The 20,853-nt window shown below is 41.1% G+C and overlaps 1 protein-coding gene across 1 annotated transcript in view; it reads left to right on the forward strand.

Annotated features, from left to right (window-relative positions):
• LCT (lactase) overlaps positions 1-20,853 on the forward strand; it is a 51,461-nt gene that overhangs the window by 15,154 nt on the left and 15,454 nt on the right. The window contains exons 4-11 of the mRNA XM_072613249.1: positions 1,477-1,576; positions 3,613-3,691; positions 7,164-7,166; positions 10,281-10,986; positions 13,314-13,953; positions 16,078-17,628; positions 18,466-18,734; positions 20,023-20,313. Of these exons, the coding sequence (XP_072469350.1) occupies positions 1,477-1,576; positions 3,613-3,691; positions 7,164-7,166; positions 10,281-10,986; positions 13,314-13,953; positions 16,078-17,628; positions 18,466-18,734; positions 20,023-20,313 (3,639 nt within the window). The remainder of the gene's footprint in view (positions 1-1,476; positions 1,577-3,612; positions 3,692-7,163; positions 7,167-10,280; positions 10,987-13,313; positions 13,954-16,077; positions 17,629-18,465; positions 18,735-20,022; positions 20,314-20,853) is intronic.

Below are 20,853 nucleotides of genomic sequence, written 5' to 3' on the forward strand. Positions count from 1 at the left end.
TCCCTTATCCCACATACCCAATCATTTGCCAAATCCTATTAATTTGACTTACATGTTTCTTATGGCCAGTCTCTTTTCTATATTCACACAGCTACTGTCTTCTTTCAGGCCCTCACCACCTTGCATCTGGACTATTAACAATCACCTCCCGATTGCTATCCCTGCCCCAGGTCCCTCTCTGTTCTTTTCTATCCTCCATACAGCTGACCAGGCCACTCCCTTATTCAATTAATTTCCATGATTCCCTTTTGACTTGAAGAGCCAACATTATTTCATCTTGTCCTTTTTAAATATCCATTTTTAAAAATTTTATAATGCATAAAATTTGGTATGGCAATAATGAACAGAATTTAAAAATAAGTAAATGTACATTATTAATGGAAGTGTGCAATAGAAAAGTTTGGAGACCACAGGAATTGGACTAGAATGTGGTATTAAATACCAGTTCCTCTCCCACAAAGACCAGTTATTAGTACCACTTACTAACTAGATCCACTCAATTCATTTTGACAACATGTATTAAGTGCCTGCTGTATGGAAGGCACTGGGCTAGGAATGTTAAGTATTTGTCCAAGAAGCTTACAATTCAAATGATATTCAGGTGCTGTTTCCAGACCCAGTTAGTCAAGGTGATTTTTTTTTTAAAAAATGGTTTATTAGAAATGCAATATCAGATATCAGTCCAACTAGTTAAATTTGCTTTGCACTACTTACATTGTAGTCAATAATAGCTAATACTAATAATAGCTAGCATTTATATAGTACCTAAGGTTTTGCAAAGGACTTTACAGATATTATTTCCTTTTTATTCTCTCAACCTGGGAGGTAAATACTATTTTGATCCACTTTACAGATGAAGAAACTGAGGCAAGGAAAGGTTAAGTGATTTGTTGTCACGGTGACATTAAATCCACAAATCCATACTTATTGCCTCTAAGAATCCACTGGGATTCTTTGTCCCTTCATTCATATTCACTTTTCTTCTGATATGGCCTCTGTTAGTGCGCACTCTGTTTGGCTGGTTTGGTTTTTGGGGGTTTTTTTGGCTTTGCATTATTATTTCAAGGCCTTTCCATATTATTTTCCATTTTTCATGCCTCTCTATATTAATGCATTATATTATTACATTAGAGAAGATGTTATATTTCACTATTGTTGAACATTTTAGATTTTTTCCAGTTTTTAAAATTACCGTAGAAATCTTTGAACAGATAGCTCTTTTCTTTTTGTTTTTGAGAACTTCCTCTCCAGGACGTTCTTACCAGTGATGTAATTAGTGAGATAAGGTATTTTTGTCATTTTTACTACATGTTGCCATTTTACTTTCCCCTCTCTCCCTTGCAAAGCTTGCAATTCTACCAGCAGGGAATGAGTATCAACCAAACTGATTCTTGTACACCCTTCAATATGCCTCCTGCTTTTGGAAGCTTTAGACTGAGCAGCCTCGGTTCCTGACTGGTTTTTGTTTCTTTGCAGACCATTGATCCCAAAGTGAAAGTTTTCATCTTTAGCCTAAAACTTCACAACTGTGTTACCTTGAAGGAGAAATCAACTCAACTGTTTAACATGATCAAAGGTTGGTAGGAAATTCCCAGAGGCTGGAATTGGCTTTAGTGAGCAGACTGTTCATCTCTAAACTCCTTTCCTGCTCTAAATCCTATGATCTGTGAAAGACTGAGATTCAGACATGGAAAGACGGTGAAAAAAGGTCAGACTTGAAAGAAAACAAGGATGACCGCTTTGCTAGGAATTTGGTGCCATATTGCACTTCCTGCTCCTTTCTTCCTTACTCACCTACCTGCCTCTGACCTCAGCTACCATGTGTAGTTGGTGTGTGTGTGATGGAGAAGATTCTCTGGGTGGTATTTGGAGTAGCACATATTTAGAGAAGCTATGTGGTCCAGGGGAAAGTGCCCAGGCTGAGAACTGGGAGACCTGGGACATTGAGCAAAGTCATTGAGTTTCAGTTTCCTCAACTGTCCAGTGAGAATAACAGCTATCTTGTCTCCTTCACAGAGTTGCTGTGATGAAGGTAGCTCACTTTTACGTAGCACCTTAAGTTTACAAAATGCTAAACTTTATAACATCTCTGGGGGATAAGCAGCAAGATATTATTACCCAAATTACAGAGAAGGAAACTGAGGCAGAGAGAGAATAAGGGGCATACCAAAATTCACTTAGCTGCTAAGTATCAGAGCAAGGACTAGGACTCTGCTTAGCCAACTCCAAGAACAGGGTTTTTTTGCCCTACATCACCCTAACCCTTATTGGGATAATATGAATAAGCTCTGTCTAATAGCACTGGAGGAACTTTGAAAAGCATATGTGTCTAAGGTAGATGCTCAGTTATTAAATGTACGTAACAGACATACACTCAAAGGAAGAGTCAGATTGTTTAGACCTGTATCCTAGTTCCTAGCAAAAACTTGGCCAAATGTCTCACTGAAAAGTGAGTACAGGGATGGGGCAGCTAGGTGGTGCAGTGGATAGAGTGCCAGACTTGGAGTCAAGAAGACTTTTTATGAGCTCAAATCTAGTATCTGATACTAGGGCAAGTTACTTAACCTTGTTTGCCTCAGTTTCCTCATCTATAGAATGAGCTGGAGGAAGAAATGGCAAATCACTCCAGTGTCTTTGCCAAGAAAACCCTAACAAAGAAGTTAAGGAAGTGAATAAAACTCTGGATAAGGTAGATATGATAGATCTGCAGAGAAAATTGAATGGGGATAGAAAGGAGTATACCTTTTTCTCAGAGGTACAGGCACATATACAAAAATTGACCATGTACTAAGGCATAAAAACCTCCCAATCCAGTGCAGAAAGGCAAAGATAGTCAATGCATCCTTCTCAGATCATAATGCAATAAAAAATTATATGTAATACAAGAAAACCCTAGATGGGGTCACACAGAGCAGGAGACAGTTGAAATGACTGAATAACAAAAAGTAGGGGTGTACTGGACCCAGACGGAATTTCTGAGATTCAGTTTTTCCATCTGCAAAAGGGCTGATCCAATTTACCACCTGTTTGCCTTTTAGAGCCAAATAGGTAACAAATGATATTAGGTCCTTACTCATTTGCCAGCACATTCTACTTAGATTAGTTTTAATTGAGTAAATCATCCTCACAAAGATCAATTTTAATTGAATAAATCACCCTAATAAAAATACATGTTAGAATTTTTTTCCCCATCCTCATTAATTCCTCAATCTATAAAGGAATGAGAGGCAACGTATTGCAGCAGGGTGAGAGTTGACCTTGAAACTAGGAAGGTCTGAGTTTATGTCCTACCTATAACACATTCTGAGCGTATGACCCTACACAAGTCATTTAACCTCTCAGGGCTCCAGGGAACTATTCCAGAGAAAGTGCCAACCTGCACAGGCACCTACGTGTAGGAAGTCCCCATGCCAGTGAAATCACAGGTTCAGTCCCAATTCTTAGGAAGGAAATGACAATTACCAGAGGTAGGTTCTGAAAGGGTGTTGAATCTGCTGCTTAGAATTTTGATTTCATAGAGCCCTTTTTAGGCACTAAGAAAAGTCCTAAAGATGAACGCCCATCCTGATGGGAAGTCTGTATCTGTGACTGAACAAACTTCTTATCTTACAGCCATAAATACAGACCAAGTATTGACCATTGGATTTGATATCAATGAATTCCTACAGTGTCCTTCCAGTGCCAAGAAAAGGTAAGACCAATTCTCTTCTTTTTGAGGCTGGATGATCTTGGTGTGGGAGTGTATCTCCCACTAAATATTGTGTGACCTTGGACAAATCATTTCATCTCTCTGATAAATGAGATAAAAAATGAGAAGAAATCTCATTTTGTCTCTCAGTTTTTCCCCTCAATTGTAAAATGGGGGAAAGGTTGTTCAGAAAAAAAAATGACAGCATTTTCAATGACTTATGAAATGTCACTTGGATATGGAGGTATTTTTATAAGATTCTGGCAAATGATCTCTCCTAGGGCAAGCTGGAAGACAGAGACTGGTTTCCCAGGCCTTCAAATACACCCCTTTCACTGTCTTCAAGCATTTATTTGTCCCCTTGTGTAATCCCTTACATCTGAATAGAACTTTACAATTCTATTAAGGCAGCCAGGAGGTTCAGTGGCTAGAACACCAGACTTGGAGTTAGAAAGACCTGAGTTCAAATTCAGTCTCAGCTGTGTGACCCTGTGCAAATCACTTACTTTCTGCCTGCATCAGTTTCCTTACCTGTAAAATGGAGGTAATAATAGCACTACCTCCCAGGATTACTATGTGGATAAAATGAGATAATATTTATAAAGTGCTTTGCAAACTTCAAAGAGTCATGTCAATGCTAGTTATTGTCATTAGGTAGTTACAAAGCTGCTTTCAAAAGCCTCATCACTTTTGATAGATGCAATAACCCTCTGAGGTAGATACAGCCAAGTATTACCAACCTCATTTTTCAGACCAGAAAACTGAGACCAAGAAAAGTGAAATGACTGACCCAAGGCTGTATAGGTAGTCAATGATATATGTTGGGTTGGAACCCAGATCACCTCACTCCTAACCTAAGACTCGTTGCGTAGTACCACATGGGTTCTGTACCACAGAATCATGCTCAATGTCGGTTCTATCCAAATCTCTCCTGTCACCAGTGGTCCCTCAAGACCATGCAGGGCAGGGCCTCTTCTCTCTCCTAAGCCGGGTTGGCCAGTGATCTCTTTGGTTTTTTGGCAAGCTACCTGGTACGTACTGTATGAGCCTAAATACTCATAGCTTCTGTCTTTCTCTGTCTTGCCGCATCTCTTTTCTCTTCTAGAGAGCGAGGTGTTGATTAGAGAACTCTGTTCTGTGAAGATTCCTAGATGTGTGGACTCAGGAATATCTGAATGCAGACATTTGTTAGCTGTGCGATCCTGGGCAAGTCACTTGACCTTTCTGTGCCTCTGTTTCCTCATCTGTAAAATTAGGGAATTGGATGTTCTGGTCTCTCAGATCTCTAAATCCATGATCCTATGATTTTGGGCAGCCAGGTGGCCAGAAATAGCACAAATGGCTTCCTTTGGGCATGTGGACTTCAGCCTTACACCATTTATGTTGACTAGCCAGAAATTAGCTAGTGGTTTTGGTTCATACCTCTAGGCCTTAGCCAAGGGTGTGGAACCTGTGACCTCAAGGCCATATGTGGCCTTCTAAGTCCTTGGGTGCAACCTTTTAACTGAATCCAAGTTTTATAGAATAAATCCTTTTATTAAGAGGATTTGTTCTATGAAGTTTGGATTCAGTCAAAGGGTCGCACTTGAGGACCTAGTATGTAGCCTCAAGGCTGCAGGTTCCCCACCCCTGGAAACAATCTAAAGGAAGTCTGACAGAGAGAGCTCTGTAACTTGCTCTCTAACTTGCTCCAAGACAGAAATTATGAGTTTCATTTTCTCTGTCTTAAAAACATTAGAGGGATAAGGACTAGACAGGGAATTTCATTGGTATAACGCATCCAGGGTGGAGATACTTTCTCTATCACATCACCTTCTTCACACCTGAGAGCTTCATAATGCAGTGGAGTCAAACTCAAAAAGGGATGGGGGCCAATAATCCAGCTCCCTATTAATGTAGACAATCACATGTTTATATTATGTTCTAGTGAACCTTAATTTATTTTATTATGTATTTTCCAACTGCATTTTAGTCTGGTTCTGGAGCCCTCAGGAGTGTTGCAGGCTGCATAGATAACTTCTGAAATAACTTGAGCTTTGACTTTTAGGGAAAGGGTAGGTGCCACGTCAACCCAAAGGAGAGAGGCAATTCACAATAAAGGAATTTATCTTCTGAGTAGATGATCTCTGACCTCTGCCTCACCACTGGGGAGGATCAGTAGTAATCATTCACAGTTTTCCAAAACTGCTGATGCTTCCTTAACGATCCCAGGAGGCAAATATTGTCAATGTTATTGCCACCATTCTACAGGCAGGTAAATTGAGGTTCTGAGAAATGACCTGGCCTCCAAATCGTCCCACTGACTAAGAGGAGAGCTAGGACTCTACTCTTCTGACTTCTTGGAGCATGGTGCACCGGACTTGGAGTCTGGAATATGTGGTTATCCACCTTACTTTAGCAGTGTCATTCTGGGCAGGACGCTTCAACTCTCCATGCTCTGTTTCCTCATCAGTAAAATGAGGGGGTTGGAGTCTTCTTGTCTCTGAAAGTCCCTTCTAGCAATAGATTGATGACCCTAGGACTGCAACCTGGAAAGGGACAGGGATGGGGACAGAAAGAAGGACTTCAGTAAGTGAAAACCTGACTTGTTCACATATTGCTGATTGAGTGTTTCTCTGATTATCCTCCAGAACCAAATCTTTTAGCAGGCATTTCCAGAACATTCTTTCCTCTGTTCTCCTCCATTCAAATGGATTAATTGCGAATTGACTCTAATTATAGAACCATAAGACTTTAGAATTGGAAAATGCCATGTAGTCCAACCTCCCACTCAATGCCGGAATCCTTTGTCATTCCTGACAAGCGGTCATCAGCCTCCTCTGGAAGACCTCCAGGTGCCTCCTGAGGTAATTCCTTCTACTTCTGGGCCACCTTCACTATTACAAAGGTCTTCCTTAGTTTGAGCTAAAATTTGACTTTTTGTAACATCCACTCATTGGTCCTCTGGTTATTTTTTGAAGCTACACAAAATAAATCCAATCCTCCTACAAGATAATCCTTGAGGTAGCTGGGGGTGTAGTGAATAGAACTGGGCCAGAAATTAGGAAAACTTGAGTTCAAATCCAACCTCAAACACTTACTAGCTGTATTAACCTTGGTAAGTCACTTAACTTCTGTTTGCCAAAGTTGACACAGTTGTAGAATGGGAAGAATAACACCTACCTTGCAGAGTTGTTGTGAGGATCAGATGAGATAATGTTTGTAAAAAGTGTTTAACACTGCTCCTGGCACATAGTAGGTGTAATTCAAATATTATCCCCTTTCCCCCTTCTTCAGTTATTTAAAAAAAACAACCACATCTCCTTCTCAGCCTCCAATTTCCAAGTCTCTTCTTTTTTAGGCTAAACACCCCCAAGTTCTTGGAATATCCTCATCCTGAATCAAAGTTACAATACTTTAGAATTGAAGGGAAACTTCCTCTTAGCCTGAGGTTGTGAACCTTGGGGTCTGTGGACCCTGGACAGACTTCAGGGAGTCTGTGAATTTGGATAGGATTTTAAAAATTCACATCTTTTATTTTTCCCTAACCTCTAACTGAAATGTAGCATTTCCTTCCATTATGAATGTAGGCAGCAAAACATTTTGAAGAGCTTTCCATAGGCTTTACCAGACTGCCAAATGAGCTTAGAAAGGTTAAAGGTCTAAGTCAAAGGTAGCAGAATCCACAAGTTGATCAAGTGAAGTACAGTTCTAGTCTTTATATTAATTAACCAGAAACTGACTTCTGGGAGTGGAGGCTGGAAGCATTTAAAATGCCCTATATCTAAACATTTGATTGGCTTTTGGTGAGAGAAACCTGAATCAGGTGTTGGGAGAACTGGACTTTAGTTTAGCTACAAGCTTGTGGTATGATCGTAGTGAATCACTTCCTTTGTGTTTCAGTTTGTTTGTCTTTAAAATACAGATAATATACCTGCCACCAAAACATCTTAAGGGCAACTAGGTGGTGCAGTAAATAGAACATCAGCCCTGGAGTTTAAATCTGTCCTCAAAAACTTACTAGCTGAGTGACCCTGAGAAAGTCACTTAATTCTGTTTGCCTCAGTTTCCTTATTTGTAAAGTGAGCTGGAGAAGGAAATGGCAAACCATTCCAATATCTTTTCCAAGAAAACAACAAATGATGTCATAAAGATTAGACACAACTGAAAGACAACTGAACAACAACCAAAAAAACTTACAAAAAGTTGTTAGTTTAACTGAAGACATAGTCATGCTTTAGTCAGACAAGGAACGTCTTAAAACGTGGTGCCCAGAGCACAGCACCAGATACAATCTGACTAGGACAGAACACCTGGGATAATCAATTCCCTCCATCATTCCGGATGCTGTGTTACTGCTTTGAGTGCTAGTGTTGTTTTCTTTTTGGTTAGATGGCTATTAGGAACTCCCAGTGAGGAAATTTTCTCTTCCGATGCTCATCAGTAACTGTTCTAAATTTTAGGGTTTTAGAGTGTCATTTTGGGCACTGAGAGGTTAAATAGCTTACCCAGAGTCACATGGCCAATATGTGTCAGAAGCAGGTCTTGAATCCAAGTCTTCCTGATTCCAAGGCAAGGATTCTGTCCATTCTCCCAGGCTGCCTCTCTGTTTTCTTATTGTCACTTTCTGAAGGGCAATAAAAAAAAATAAACTGAATGTTTTGTGGTTCTGATAGCCAAACTTGGACAGTGGAGGAGCATGAAGGTGGGACCTGTGAGTATGGTATACTGCAGAGAATCAAGTCAAGAAGCCTTTATTAAGCACCTACTATGAGTCATTGGGGATACAAAGAAAGGCAGAGAGTCCCTGATCTCAGTGAACTCACAGTCCAAGGAGCAAGGCAACATGCCAACAGCTATGTACAAACAAGATATACACAGTAACAATAGGGGGTAATTTCAGAGAGAAAGTACTGGGATTAAGGGAGGTTAGAAAAGACTAATTGTAGAAGACAAGATTTTAGCTGAGGCTTGAAGGAAGCCAGGAAAGTCAGGAGGCAGAGGAGGAAGTGTCTTGTGTGGAGGCCACTGTCCCTGGAGGGAAATAAGATGGAAGAAGACTGGGAAGGTAGGAGGGAGCCGGATTATGAAGAACTTTGAAAGTTAAATGGAGGTTTTTGTATTTGATTTTAGAAATGATAGGGAGGGAGCCACTGAAGTTTATCATGTAGGGGATGACATCCTTAAACTTTCATTTTGAGATCATTTTGACAGCGGAGTGGAGGATGGGTTGGAGTGAGGAAAGACCCAAGGCAGGAGACCTACCAGCAGGATGTTGGGCATGAGGTAGTAAGGGACTGTGCCAGTGGTGGCAGTGTCAGAGGAGAGGGGAGGGAAGGTATCATACAAGAGGTGCTACAAAAATGGACTTTATGGAACGTGATAACTGATTGGATATGAAAGGTGAGAGAGAGAATGAGAGAATTGAGAATGACACCTAGTTTGCAAGCCTGGATGTCTGATAAAAGTGATGACCTCAACAGAAACAGGGAAATTAGGAAGAGGGAATAGTTTGATTAGGAGGAAAAGAAAGAGCTCAGTTTTGCACATGTTAAATGTAAGACGTCTATGGGCCATCCAATTTGAGAGGGCCAATAGGTAGCTGGGGATGTGAGATTGGAAGTTCGGAGAGAAGGTAGGGCTGGGTAACTAGATCTGAGAACCATCTGCATAGAAATGATCATTGAATCCATGGGAGCTGATGAGTTAACCAAATGAAGTAGAGTGAGAAGAGAAGAAGGCCCATGATAGCACCAAGGGGACATCCACAGCTAGTGGAAATAACCTGGGTGAAGATCTAGCAAAGGAGACCAGACCATGAGCTCTTTGAGAATAGGAACCAGTTTTGGTTTTTTGGGTTGGTTTTTCTTTGGATGGGATTGATCTTTCTTTATTTTCCCAGTGTTTGGCACAGTGTCTGACACATACTAAGGTCTTCTCAAGGAGTTTAGCCACCAAAGGTAGGAGAGATAGAGGGAAATAGTTTTCAAGATGAACAAATCATGGACGTAGTAGATGGGACTGACCTCTCTGGCTTCCTTTAAGTCCCAACTAAAATCTCACCTCCTGGAGGAAGACTTCCCCAAACCCTCTTAATTCCAGTGCTTCCCTCTGTTAATTATTCCTATTTACCCTGTGTATAGCTTGCATTGCATATATATATATATATATATATATATATATATATATGTATATATATATATACATATATATACATATATATATATATGTATATATATATATATATATATATATATATATATAGTTACATGCTGTCATCACCTTCTCACCATTAGATTGTAAGATCTTGAGGACAGGGACTATCTTTTGCCTCTTTTTGTATCCTCAGTGCTTAGCCTAGTGCCTGACACATAGTAGATGCTTAATAAATGTTTATTATATGGAATTGTATTGTATTGCATTGCATATATTGTATTGTATATGTGTTGATTGGTTTGCTGCTTCCTCTGGCTCCCCCTTTTTAGTTCAAGCAGTGGGAGGTTGGGGGGGGGCGAAGAGGGACATATTTGGAAATGAAAGTGGCATAAAAACAGAACATATCAATACAAATTAAACAAAACAAAAGATCCTTTGTCTTCTTATGCTTTGGCAGGGATTGCTCCCTACTTGACAATCTGGCTGATCAAACCAAAGGGGAACCCTTCTCTGTGACTCCGACCTCAGCCTACTGGAGAGTCTGGCAGATGTTTGCCAACCAGTCTGTTTCAGAGAGAGACTCATTCCTGAATGATGTATTCCCTGGAGGTTTTCTCTGGGGTGCTGCCACAGGAGCCTTTAACGTAGAGGGAGCCTGGGCAGAAGATGGAAGAGGAGAAAGTATCTGGGACAGGTTTGGACACCAGGGCCACGCTGAGAATAAAGCAGTGCCTGATGTAGCCAGTGACAGTTACCACAAGATCGAGTATGATATCTCTCTCCTCCGTGGCCTCCAGGCTCGGGTCTACAAGTTTTCCATCTCATGGTCTAGGATTTTCCCCACAGGGTACAAGAGCATCATCAACCCCCAGGGTGTAGCCTACTATAACAAGCTGATTGACCGCTTGCTAGACTCCCACATTGAACCAATGGTGACCTTGTTCCACTGGGACCTACCACAGGCCCTGCAGGATCATGGAGGTTGGCAGAATGAAAATGTGGTGGATGCTTTTGTGGACTATGCAGCTTTTTGCTTTGCCACCTTTGGGAACCGGGTGAAGCTGTGGGTGACATTTCATGAGCCTTGGGTGATAAGCTACGCAGGCTATGGCACTGGACACCATGCCCCAGGCATCTCTGATCCGGGAGTAGCCTCATTTAAGGTACTTCCTACCTCTATAATTTATACTGTTCCATGCAGTCTGTCAATCAGCAGGCATTTGTTAACACCTTATTATATGTTAGACACTGTGCTGAGGATACAAAGAAAAGCAAAAACACAGTCTGCCCTCAACGAGTTCACATTCTAATGGAATATTGGGAAAGGACATTGAGTTGTACCCCTTTCCCTCAGCTACAGATGCCATTTCTGACTGATAATTCCTCCCACCATAGGTCTATAGCTGGAAAAGATCTCAAAGACCTTCTAGTGCTACCCCCTTATTTTATATATGAGGAAATTGAAACTTATAGAGATTGTGGTCAACCATAGGTAGTAAACACTGGAAGTAGAATTTAAACTCAGATATTCCAACTCTAGAACCAACATGCTTTCCACTGTAACAAGAGTTGTCTTTTTTCCTATAAAAAATCTTCTTTGCATGGCAATGTGTCTTAGAGTAGCTATTAGTACTACCCTCTCTTTTTTCCTACTATTCATTGCTTTCATTTAAATTCCATTCAGGGCTTTCAGGCAAGATCACAAAGGGAGACACTCTAGTGGAGTCAGATTTCTCACACATCCCTCAAAATTAACAAATAGAAATACAAAAGAAAAGAGAAATAGATTTTTAAAAAACCCCAACAGCAAAAAAGTTAACTTCACAATAACTCAACCAAAATTTTAAAATGAGTAAAGTCGTGAGACAATAACATACAGTTCAAAAAGGAGTTTTTAAGCACCACACTAAGATGTTATGGGGAAATATATCCTGGAGTTACTTGTATCTTATTGGAAGATGAAACTTTAAAGAAATGTGGAACCAGGGTCTTCTTGACTCAAAACCCAGCGCTTTTGTCTCTCTGTCTTTTAGAGAACTAAGCAAACCAAGATACATGTGAGAATATGTATGTATGATACATATGTATGTGTACACACACATACTCACATATATGCATATATTAAAGCAAAATAAATTCCCACATAAGCCATGTCAAAGAGAAGAAAGGAGAAAAGAAAGAAAAAGGAAGGAAGAACAAAAAGGGAAAAAAGAAGGAAGGAAAGGAGAAAAGAAAGACGGAAGGAAGGGAGGTAGAAAGGAAGGAAAGAAGGAAGGAAGGAATATGCCTCAATCTTCACTCTGACCCTATCACCTCTCTATCTGGAGGTGGGCAACATGTTTCACATGAGTCCTAAGACTTTCAGAGTTGATACAATGTTGTTGTAATTGTATAAATTGTTCTGGTTCTACTTAACTTCCCTTTGCATCAGTTCCATAAGTCTTCCCAGGTTTTTTGAAACTATTCCCTTCATTATTTCTTATAGCAAAATAGTATTTCATCATAATAATTTACCAAAACTTATTCAGTCATCTCCAGTTGATGGGTATACCCTCAGTTTCCAGTTCCTTCTCCCTTCAAAAAGAGCTGCTATAAATGTTTTTGTATACTTAGCTACTCTTTCTCTTTCAGTTCAGTTTAATAACCATTTATTAAGCAACTATTACGTGCCAGACACTGTGCTGGGGGTACAAATAAGAAAAAGAAAGACAGTCCCTACCCTCAAGGAGCTTACAAGTGGATGGGGGAAGCCAATATACCAAAAAAAAAAAATCTGAAAAACTAGATGGGGGATGGAGGGAGGAGGGTATGATGTTCTAAAGAGTCAAAACCAAGCAAAACCTCTGATGGAAAATGGAGAATTATTTGGAAAGTTCTGGAATTTCTCAACCCTCTATAAAGGAAGGCTTTGGGAGGACTTTACTGCCCCACTCTCTGGCCCTCCAATCAGAGGGGAGAGGCCACTGAGGGAGTTGAGATGTTGTCTACCAAAAATTGAGTCAATCAGCGTAGGATGAGATTTCAGATTCAAAGATTCAGTGTGGAGTAATTTAAGAAAACTGAGCCAGGAAGACCTGAGTTCAAATCTACCTAATTCCACACCTAGCATTGTGTCTACCATAACCTGAAGACCCCAAGCAATCCTCTAACAGTGATCTTAGAGGCCATGGAGTCCAACTCACTAATTTTTACAGCCAAAGAAACTGAGTGAGATTAAGTAACATGCATAGAGATGGGAGTTTGTAAATGTCTAATATAGGATTTGAACTCAGATTTTCTGACTGTAGGCCCAGTGTTCTACCTGGTTGGTCACCTAGATGCCCTGAGGCAGTCCACTAAGTCCAGAAGTTGTGGAACCCATATAATTGAAGTTTCCTCCTCTAGAGTGCCCCGTACCAGTGAGATCACCAGTATGCGGAACAAGGTAAATGAGCATCCCTCAAGCTGGTATTCTGTTCTCTCCTCTCTCTCTCACCCTCCTTTCTCAAAGGTGACTCACTCCATCCTCAAGGCTCATGCCAAGGCTTGGCATTATTATGATCGCCACCATCGTGGCCAGCAGCAGGGGCAGGTGGGGATCGTGCTGAACTCGGACTGGGCGGAGCCCTATTCTCCAGAGGAGGCAGAGGATGTGAGGGCCGCTGAGCGCTACCTGCATTCTATGCTGGGCTGGTTTGCCCACCCGCTCTTTGTGAATGGCGACTACCCTGACACGCTGAGGGCTCAAATCCAGCAGAAGAACAGGCAGTGTGGCAGCGTCATCGCCCAGATTCCCAGCTTTACTGAGGAAGAGAAGCTTCTCTTGAAAGGTTCCTCTGACTTTCTTGGCCTGTCCCATTATACTTCTCGCCTGGTTAAGGACGCCCAGAATGACTCTTGTGTTTTAGACTATGACAATCTCCGGGGCTTCTCCCAGCATGTGGACCCCGCCTGGCCCCAGACCTCATCACCTTGGCTTCGGGTGGTGCCCTGGGGTCTCAGGAGACTCTTACAGTTTGTGTCCCTGGAATATACCAAAGGGAATGTTCCAATCTACCTGGCTGCCAACGGTCTGCCCGTAGAAGGCAGAGACCTTGATGACTCAGTAAGAAGTGACTATTTCAATCTCTATGTCAATGAGGTACTCAAAGGTAAGGGCTCACACATCTCTTATTCTTTAATGCTTACAGAGCACTTTTCTTTATGACAACTCAGGGATGAAGGCAGAGCCAGCATTGCCACCCCCATTTTATAGATGAGGAAATTGAGACTTCTAGTGGCTAAAGAATCAGAGCTAGGATTTTAGCTTAGGGTTTTGATGCCAAGTCCAACATTGTCTCTGCTACACTCTGCAACCTCTAAGGACAGAGTTTGTCCCTTTGTCCTTCTCCAATCCATCACCCTGGTTCTGGCTGTTTCTTCTATCTGGAATGCCTTCCCCTTAACCCTCTTCCTTTTCAATTCCTACTCAATCCCAATGCTCAAATGAAGCCTTTCCAGTCATTCCAGCCTACTTTCCTCTTTCACATACTTCCCCACCCCACCATGCCACCTCCTCACCCCATTTCTCTTTCAGTTCCTGTCTGTATCATATATATACTATATATAGATATATCTATATAGTCTATATATCCTGTCTATATTGTTATTAAATAACAATGAAAGAGAGTATATGATTAACTATTTAATCTATGTATGCATGTATATATACACACGTATATATGTATTCATGGACATATACATGGTAGATATATCTTATCACCTCAATTGTTTCAAAAGGTGAATCTGAGGGTACCTTTTGTGCTATTGGCCCCGGGTGCAAAAAATGGCTATTTATTGCTCTGACCAGTCCCATTAGTAAGCAACTAATGAGTGGGAAATGTGGGAGGTAAATGCAAGCCTCCTATCTCCAAGTCCAATATTCCTTTTATTGTACCATGCTGCCTCTAACAAATTGAAAAAAAAAAAATTTACATTTACATAACACTTAAAAGTTGTTGTTGAGTTCTTTTTCAATCATATCCTACTCTTTGCAACCCCTTTGGGGCTTTATTGGCAAAGATACTGGAATGGTTTGCCATTTCCTTCTCCATCTCATCTGATAGATGAGGAAACTGACAGGGCTAAGTGACTTGACCAGAATCACACAGCTAGTTAGTGTCTGAGGCTGGATTTGAACTCAAGTCTTCCTGGTTCCAGGCCCAGTACTCTATCCACTCCACCACATAGCTGCCCTCAAAGTTACAAAGTATTATGCATGAATTTAATCTTTTGAAATCATGAGTTTAAGAGTAAAAAGAGACGTCAGAGGTCCCCAAACTAACCCCCTCATTTTATAGATGAGAAAACCAAGGCTCCAGGAAGGTGAGTTGCCTAAGATCACACAGGTGCTGTGTCAGAGGGAGGATTTTAATACAGGCCTTCTGATTCCAAAGTGCTCTTTCCTTATCACCCCACACATTTTATAAGTAAGGAAACTGAACCTCAGAGAGAGTAACTGACTTAGCCAATCTCACCCAACTAAAAGATGGTAGAACTGGAAATCAAACCCTGGTCTTCTTATTCTAAGTCCAAAGCTTTCTACGAAGTTTTAATCACACAAACATGGGCTAATTTTTCCATATCTGGCTTAGTGGTTGAGCTATAATGTAACCTGATTGAATCAGGGCTTGATACACAAGTTCAAGTTGGATAACATACCTCCAAACACAATAAACAGTTCTAAATTTCAAGGTGCTCTTTGAATAATACTTCGTTCATACCTGTTCAGTAACTCAAACCAGGGAATTAACCATCTAGTTCTTCCATGAGAGAGAATAACCCCTAGAATATTTGGCTTATTTATCCTTTTAACATAAAAAAATGTTTAGTAATTTTGTGCTGGTGATACCCTGAGGTCGGTCAATAAAGGAAGTACTAAAACAATTTTAATGAGTTATTTGTAGTATAGAAAGCAGTGAATTGCAGTGGATGATTTTGTAGGGAGGTGTCCTCTTCTGCCTGTTACACTGAAGGAGGCAAAAGTCCCCAGCATTTGGGAGAACTTCACCCAGGACCAGTGGAGTGCTTTTCTAAAGCTATTTACAGTTGAAATGTATTGCTATTGATGATGGACAATTTTTAATCTGAAGTGGTGAAAATAGTAGTTCACTACCTTTTTATGAATTATGAACACTTCCGGATCTTTCACATGAAAAAGGAAACTTTGAAAAACAACAAAAAGAAAAAGCAAAAAGGATTTTAATGTTCATCAGTTCTCTGTTTTCTCTTCTTAGCTATCAAGTTGGACTCTGTGGATGTTCGGTCCTACATTGTTCGTTCCCTCATTGATGGCTTTGAAGGCCCATCAGGTTACAATCAAAGATATGGGCTGCACTATGTGAATTTCAAAGATGGCAGCAGACCTAGAATCCCCAGGAAGTCTGCCTATTTTTTCTCCAGTCTTATTCAAAAGAATGGTTTCCTGACTAAAGAGACAGACAGATCTTCTCGGCTACGCCTTTATAGCCCTCCCCCCAAAATTTCAGTGAGTTTGGGACGCTCAGAGGTTCCTTCCAAGGCTAAGGTAGTTTGGGAAAAATTCTCCAGTGAACCCAAGTTTGAAAGAGATCTCTTCTACCACGGAACATTCCCAGATGATTTTGTATGGGGGGTGTCTTCTTCTGCCTATCAGATTGAAGGAGGCTGGGATGCAGATGGGAAAGGCCCCAGCATTTGGGATAACTTCACCCATACACCAGGGAACGGTGTGATAAACAACGACAATGGAGATGTAGCTTGTGATAGTTACAATAAAGTGGAGGAGGATCTTTATATGCTAAGAACTTTGAGAGTCAAGGCCTATCGCTTCTCTCTCTCCTGGTCTCGAATTTTCCCAAGAGGAACAATTGATTCTGTCAACACAAAAGGAGTTGACTACTACAACCGGCTTATCAATGGCCTGGTGTCAAGCAATATCATTCCCATGGTGACCTTGTACCACTGGGACCTACCCCAAGCCCTGCAGGATATTGGGGGTTGGGAAAACGCTTCCTTGATTGAGCTATTTGACAGCTATGCAGACTTTTGTTTCCGTACTTTTGGTGATCGTGTCCAATTCTGGATGACATTTAATGAACCCATGTACCAGGCATGGTTACCATATGGTGAAGGAGTATTTCCCCCAAATGTGAAGGATCCTGGTTACGGACCTTATAGAATAGCCCATACCCTCATCAAAGCTCATGCCCGGGTTTACCATACATATGATGAGAAGTATAGGCAGAGTCAAAAAGGAGTCATTTCGCTGAGCCTCAGCACACACTGGATGGAACCTAAGTCACCTAACTTGTCAAGAGATGTTGAGGCAGCTGATAGGGCTCTGCAGTTTAACTTGGGCTGGTTTGCTCACCCCATCTTCAAAAACGGAGACTATCCAGATGCTATGAAGTGGAAAGTAGGAAACAGGAGTGAGTTGCAAAATCTAGCCACTTCTCGCCTCCCCAGTTTCACAGAGGAAGAAAAGATGTACATTAGAAACACAGCAGATGTCTTCTGCCTCAACTCCTACTCTTCCAAACTTGTGGCACATAGAACCCCCCAACTCAATCCTCCTTCTTATGAAAGTGATCAAGAGAGAACAGAGGAGGATGATTCTTCTTGGCCTGCCACTGCACTCAACGGAGCAGTGGCCTGGGGGATGAGGAGGGTCTTGAATTGGATCAAAGAAGAATATGGTGACATCCCCATTTATGTCACTGAAAATGGTATGGGATCCAAAACATCTCAAATTGAAGACATAGATAGAATATTTTTTTACAAAACGTACATCAACGAAGCTTTGAAAGGTATGTGGACTTCTCTGATAGTTTATAGAAATGTCAGATGTCCCATGCATGTTTGGCAGAATGATTTGACTTCTCTTAACAGCTCCTACCTCCCCTACAAGCTCTATTTTATTGGTATTTTTGTATTTCATAACTGAAATCCAATATTTCTGAGGGTATTCTGAGCTCCGTATGCATAGTACTGTAGACCTTCTACCTGCCCCTGCTCTTCTCACAGTTAATCTACCCAAATGGTACATCATCAACTCAATTAATCAGAGCTGGCTTCTTGGGCTTCTATTATTGTTTACTACAATACTAAAGATCCAGTAGAATGTCTAGTTCCCTTCAAGATTCTGGGTAGAAAGGAAGGAAACAAGCATTTTTTTTTGAAGGGGGGAACCCAAGGCAGTTGGGGTTGTGACTTCCCTGAGGTCATACAGCTAATAAGTATCAAGCATTTGAAGTCAAATTTGAACTCAGGTCTTCCTGACTCCAGGGCTAGTGCTCTATTCACTGAGCCACCTAGCTGCCCCAAGAAACAAGCATTTATTGAACACCTACTATTGCCACACATTGTGCTAATTAGCTCTATTTACTAGCATTATCTCATTTGATTCTTACAATAACCCTGGAGGTAGGTGCTATTATCATACCCATTTTACAATTGAGGAAACTGAGGAAGACAACAGTTAAGTGATTTGCTCAGGGTCACACAGCTAGTAAGCATCTAAGACTGGATTGGAACTCAGGTCTTCCTGACTGCAGGCCCAACACTCTATCCACTGCACCACCTAGCAGTCTAAATTCCCAGCATAAAATTATTCTTTGAATAACCTCCCTTTGAAATTTTATCAGCCTATAGTCTGGACGGCGTCAACCTCCGAGGGTATGTGGCTTGGTCCCTGATGGATAATTTTGAATGGTTGAACGGCTACAGTGTCAAGTTTGGACTCTATCAGGTAGATTTTAGTGATCCCAACAGAACGCGGACTGCGAGAACTTCAGCTAGGTACTACACAGAAGTTATCAGCAACAATGGAATGCCCCTGAGCAAAGAGGATGAGTTTCTGTATGGAGAGTTCCCTAAGGGTTTTGTCTGGAGTGCAGCCTCAGCGGCCTATCAGGTAAGCGGGAGCAGGGCAGGAAGTCTATCTCATATTTGACCTGCTCGTTTTGTTTTTTGTCTCGGACTTAACCAAACTATCTGGTCCCACTGAAGCAACTGGGCTGAGCTGAGCTGAAGCAAATGTTACAGAGTTACCACTGAGTTGGAAGGGGTGTCAGAGGCCATCTAATCCAACCCATACTTAAAAATTCTCTCCAAAACTTACCCAACAAGTAGTCATCCCTCTTTGACTTGATGAAAGCCCATTCCACTTTTAAACAGCTCTGAAGGAAGTTTTTCATGACTCCAAGCCTAAATTTGTTTCTTTGCAACTATCAATCACCATTTGGTCCTGGCTATGCCCTCCAGGCCCAAGATGAACAAGTTCACTATCTCTTCCCTATGGCAGACTTTCAAATATTGGTCCATTATTTCTGGAGAAAGTCAGGTCAGGTGGATTGAGAACTAAAATGCTTAGTAAAAGCCACTCAAGTTATAAACATTTAAAGTCGGTGATCTTGGTTTCTTGACCTGTCTCTTCCGCTCAGGAAAATCACTCACATTCAAATTCAGCCAACATTTATCAAGCATCCAGCACTAGGTGCCGGAGACACGAAAGTTGTTACGATGAACTTGTGTTGTAGTCTAATGGCAGAGGACAAGTACACAGACAGTCCATAGACCCAAATGTGAATTCCTACCATCCTGACAAATTCTTAGCTCTATGCCCAGTTCACTTTCTGAGAAGCACTAAAAATAAAAGCAAAAAGATGCTTCTCTCCAAGAAAAGAAGGATAAAAAGGGATTAGTTGCTTGTACCTGAGTCCCTTTCAGGAATTTCAGACTAGTGGGGTCTATATTGGCTTCCTTCTTGGCAATAGGAAATAGTCCTGCCCTGTATATGTTGAGTTTAAGTTAAAGTCTTAATCCATAAGGAACTGGGATTCTCTATACTAATTATATTCTCTGTACAAGATTGGACAATCCAAGAAGGCAATTAGGAATCAGCCCAGTAGCCTTGAGAAAAGAGACAATTTTTTTTTAAATGGCACACTGCTTTTTTTTGGGAAATTCTGCCTAGCCATATGGCATCTTGGGAATTTGTCTGTCCTACTCTAAGAAAGTCTGACTCTACTGTTCTCCTCCTCTTCATCAATGGGCATTTACTATGTGACAGGCAGTATGCTAAAGCTCTGGAGATACAAATTGTTCTTTCCATTTATGTCCAGATTTCAAATTTAGAGGCTTTAGAGGTAAGTAAGAATTTGTTTTAAGTAATCACGTTTGCTATTTCTTATCACTTTGAGATTGAAGGTGCCTGGAGAGCTGATGGGAAGGGCCTCAGTATCTGGGACACATTTTCCCATACTCCACTGAGGATCGATAATGATGACACGGGGGACGTTGCCTGTGACAGCTATCACAAAATCCAAGAAGATGTGGCAGCCGTTCAGAATCTTGGCGTGTCCCACTATCGCTTCTCCATCTCCTGGCCTCGTGTTCTCCCTGATGGGACCACTAGGCAAATCAATGAAAAGGGGTTAAACTACTATGAAAGACTCATCGATGCACTAAGGGCAGCCAATATTGTACCTCAGGTAAAAAGAGGGCTGGGGAAGAGGGGCTTCGACCAAGAGGAATGTGGTTAACTCAAATGGGATGGCAATTATCCAAATACTCTGTTTTGCCAAAAGGCACATATGTTTAAACAACAAGGTTTTCTATACATGCACATGCACATACATGTAATGTATACAGGTATACATTTTATTTATATACCTATATAGGCATACCTACATACATACACATACACACAAAAGAGGCTCATACATATATCACAGAAGAGATAAGATCACCATCACCAGAGGTTTGGTTTTAACTTAGGAGCCTAAATGAACCTGTCTACCTTCCTTTTTCTAGGGGATGTTTGGATTAGATCACTCAGAATCTATTTATTTTTTTCCTTTTGTAAACTAAAGCAAAATGAGATTATGTACTCTAATTGGGATGTGAGCACTTGACTTACAGATAGGTAGGAATATCTTCTTCCAAGAAAAAGTATTTGATGTTCCCTGAAAAGTGGCTGGTGCTCATGTTCAGTCTGGCAAAGGTCTCTTCAGCGTCCACTGTAAGTTGGC

This window comes from Notamacropus eugenii, chromosome 5 (assembly GCF_028372415.1).
Source record: "Notamacropus eugenii isolate mMacEug1 chromosome 5, mMacEug1.pri_v2, whole genome shotgun sequence".
Lineage (NCBI taxonomy): Eukaryota > Metazoa > Chordata > Mammalia > Diprotodontia > Macropodidae > Notamacropus > Notamacropus eugenii.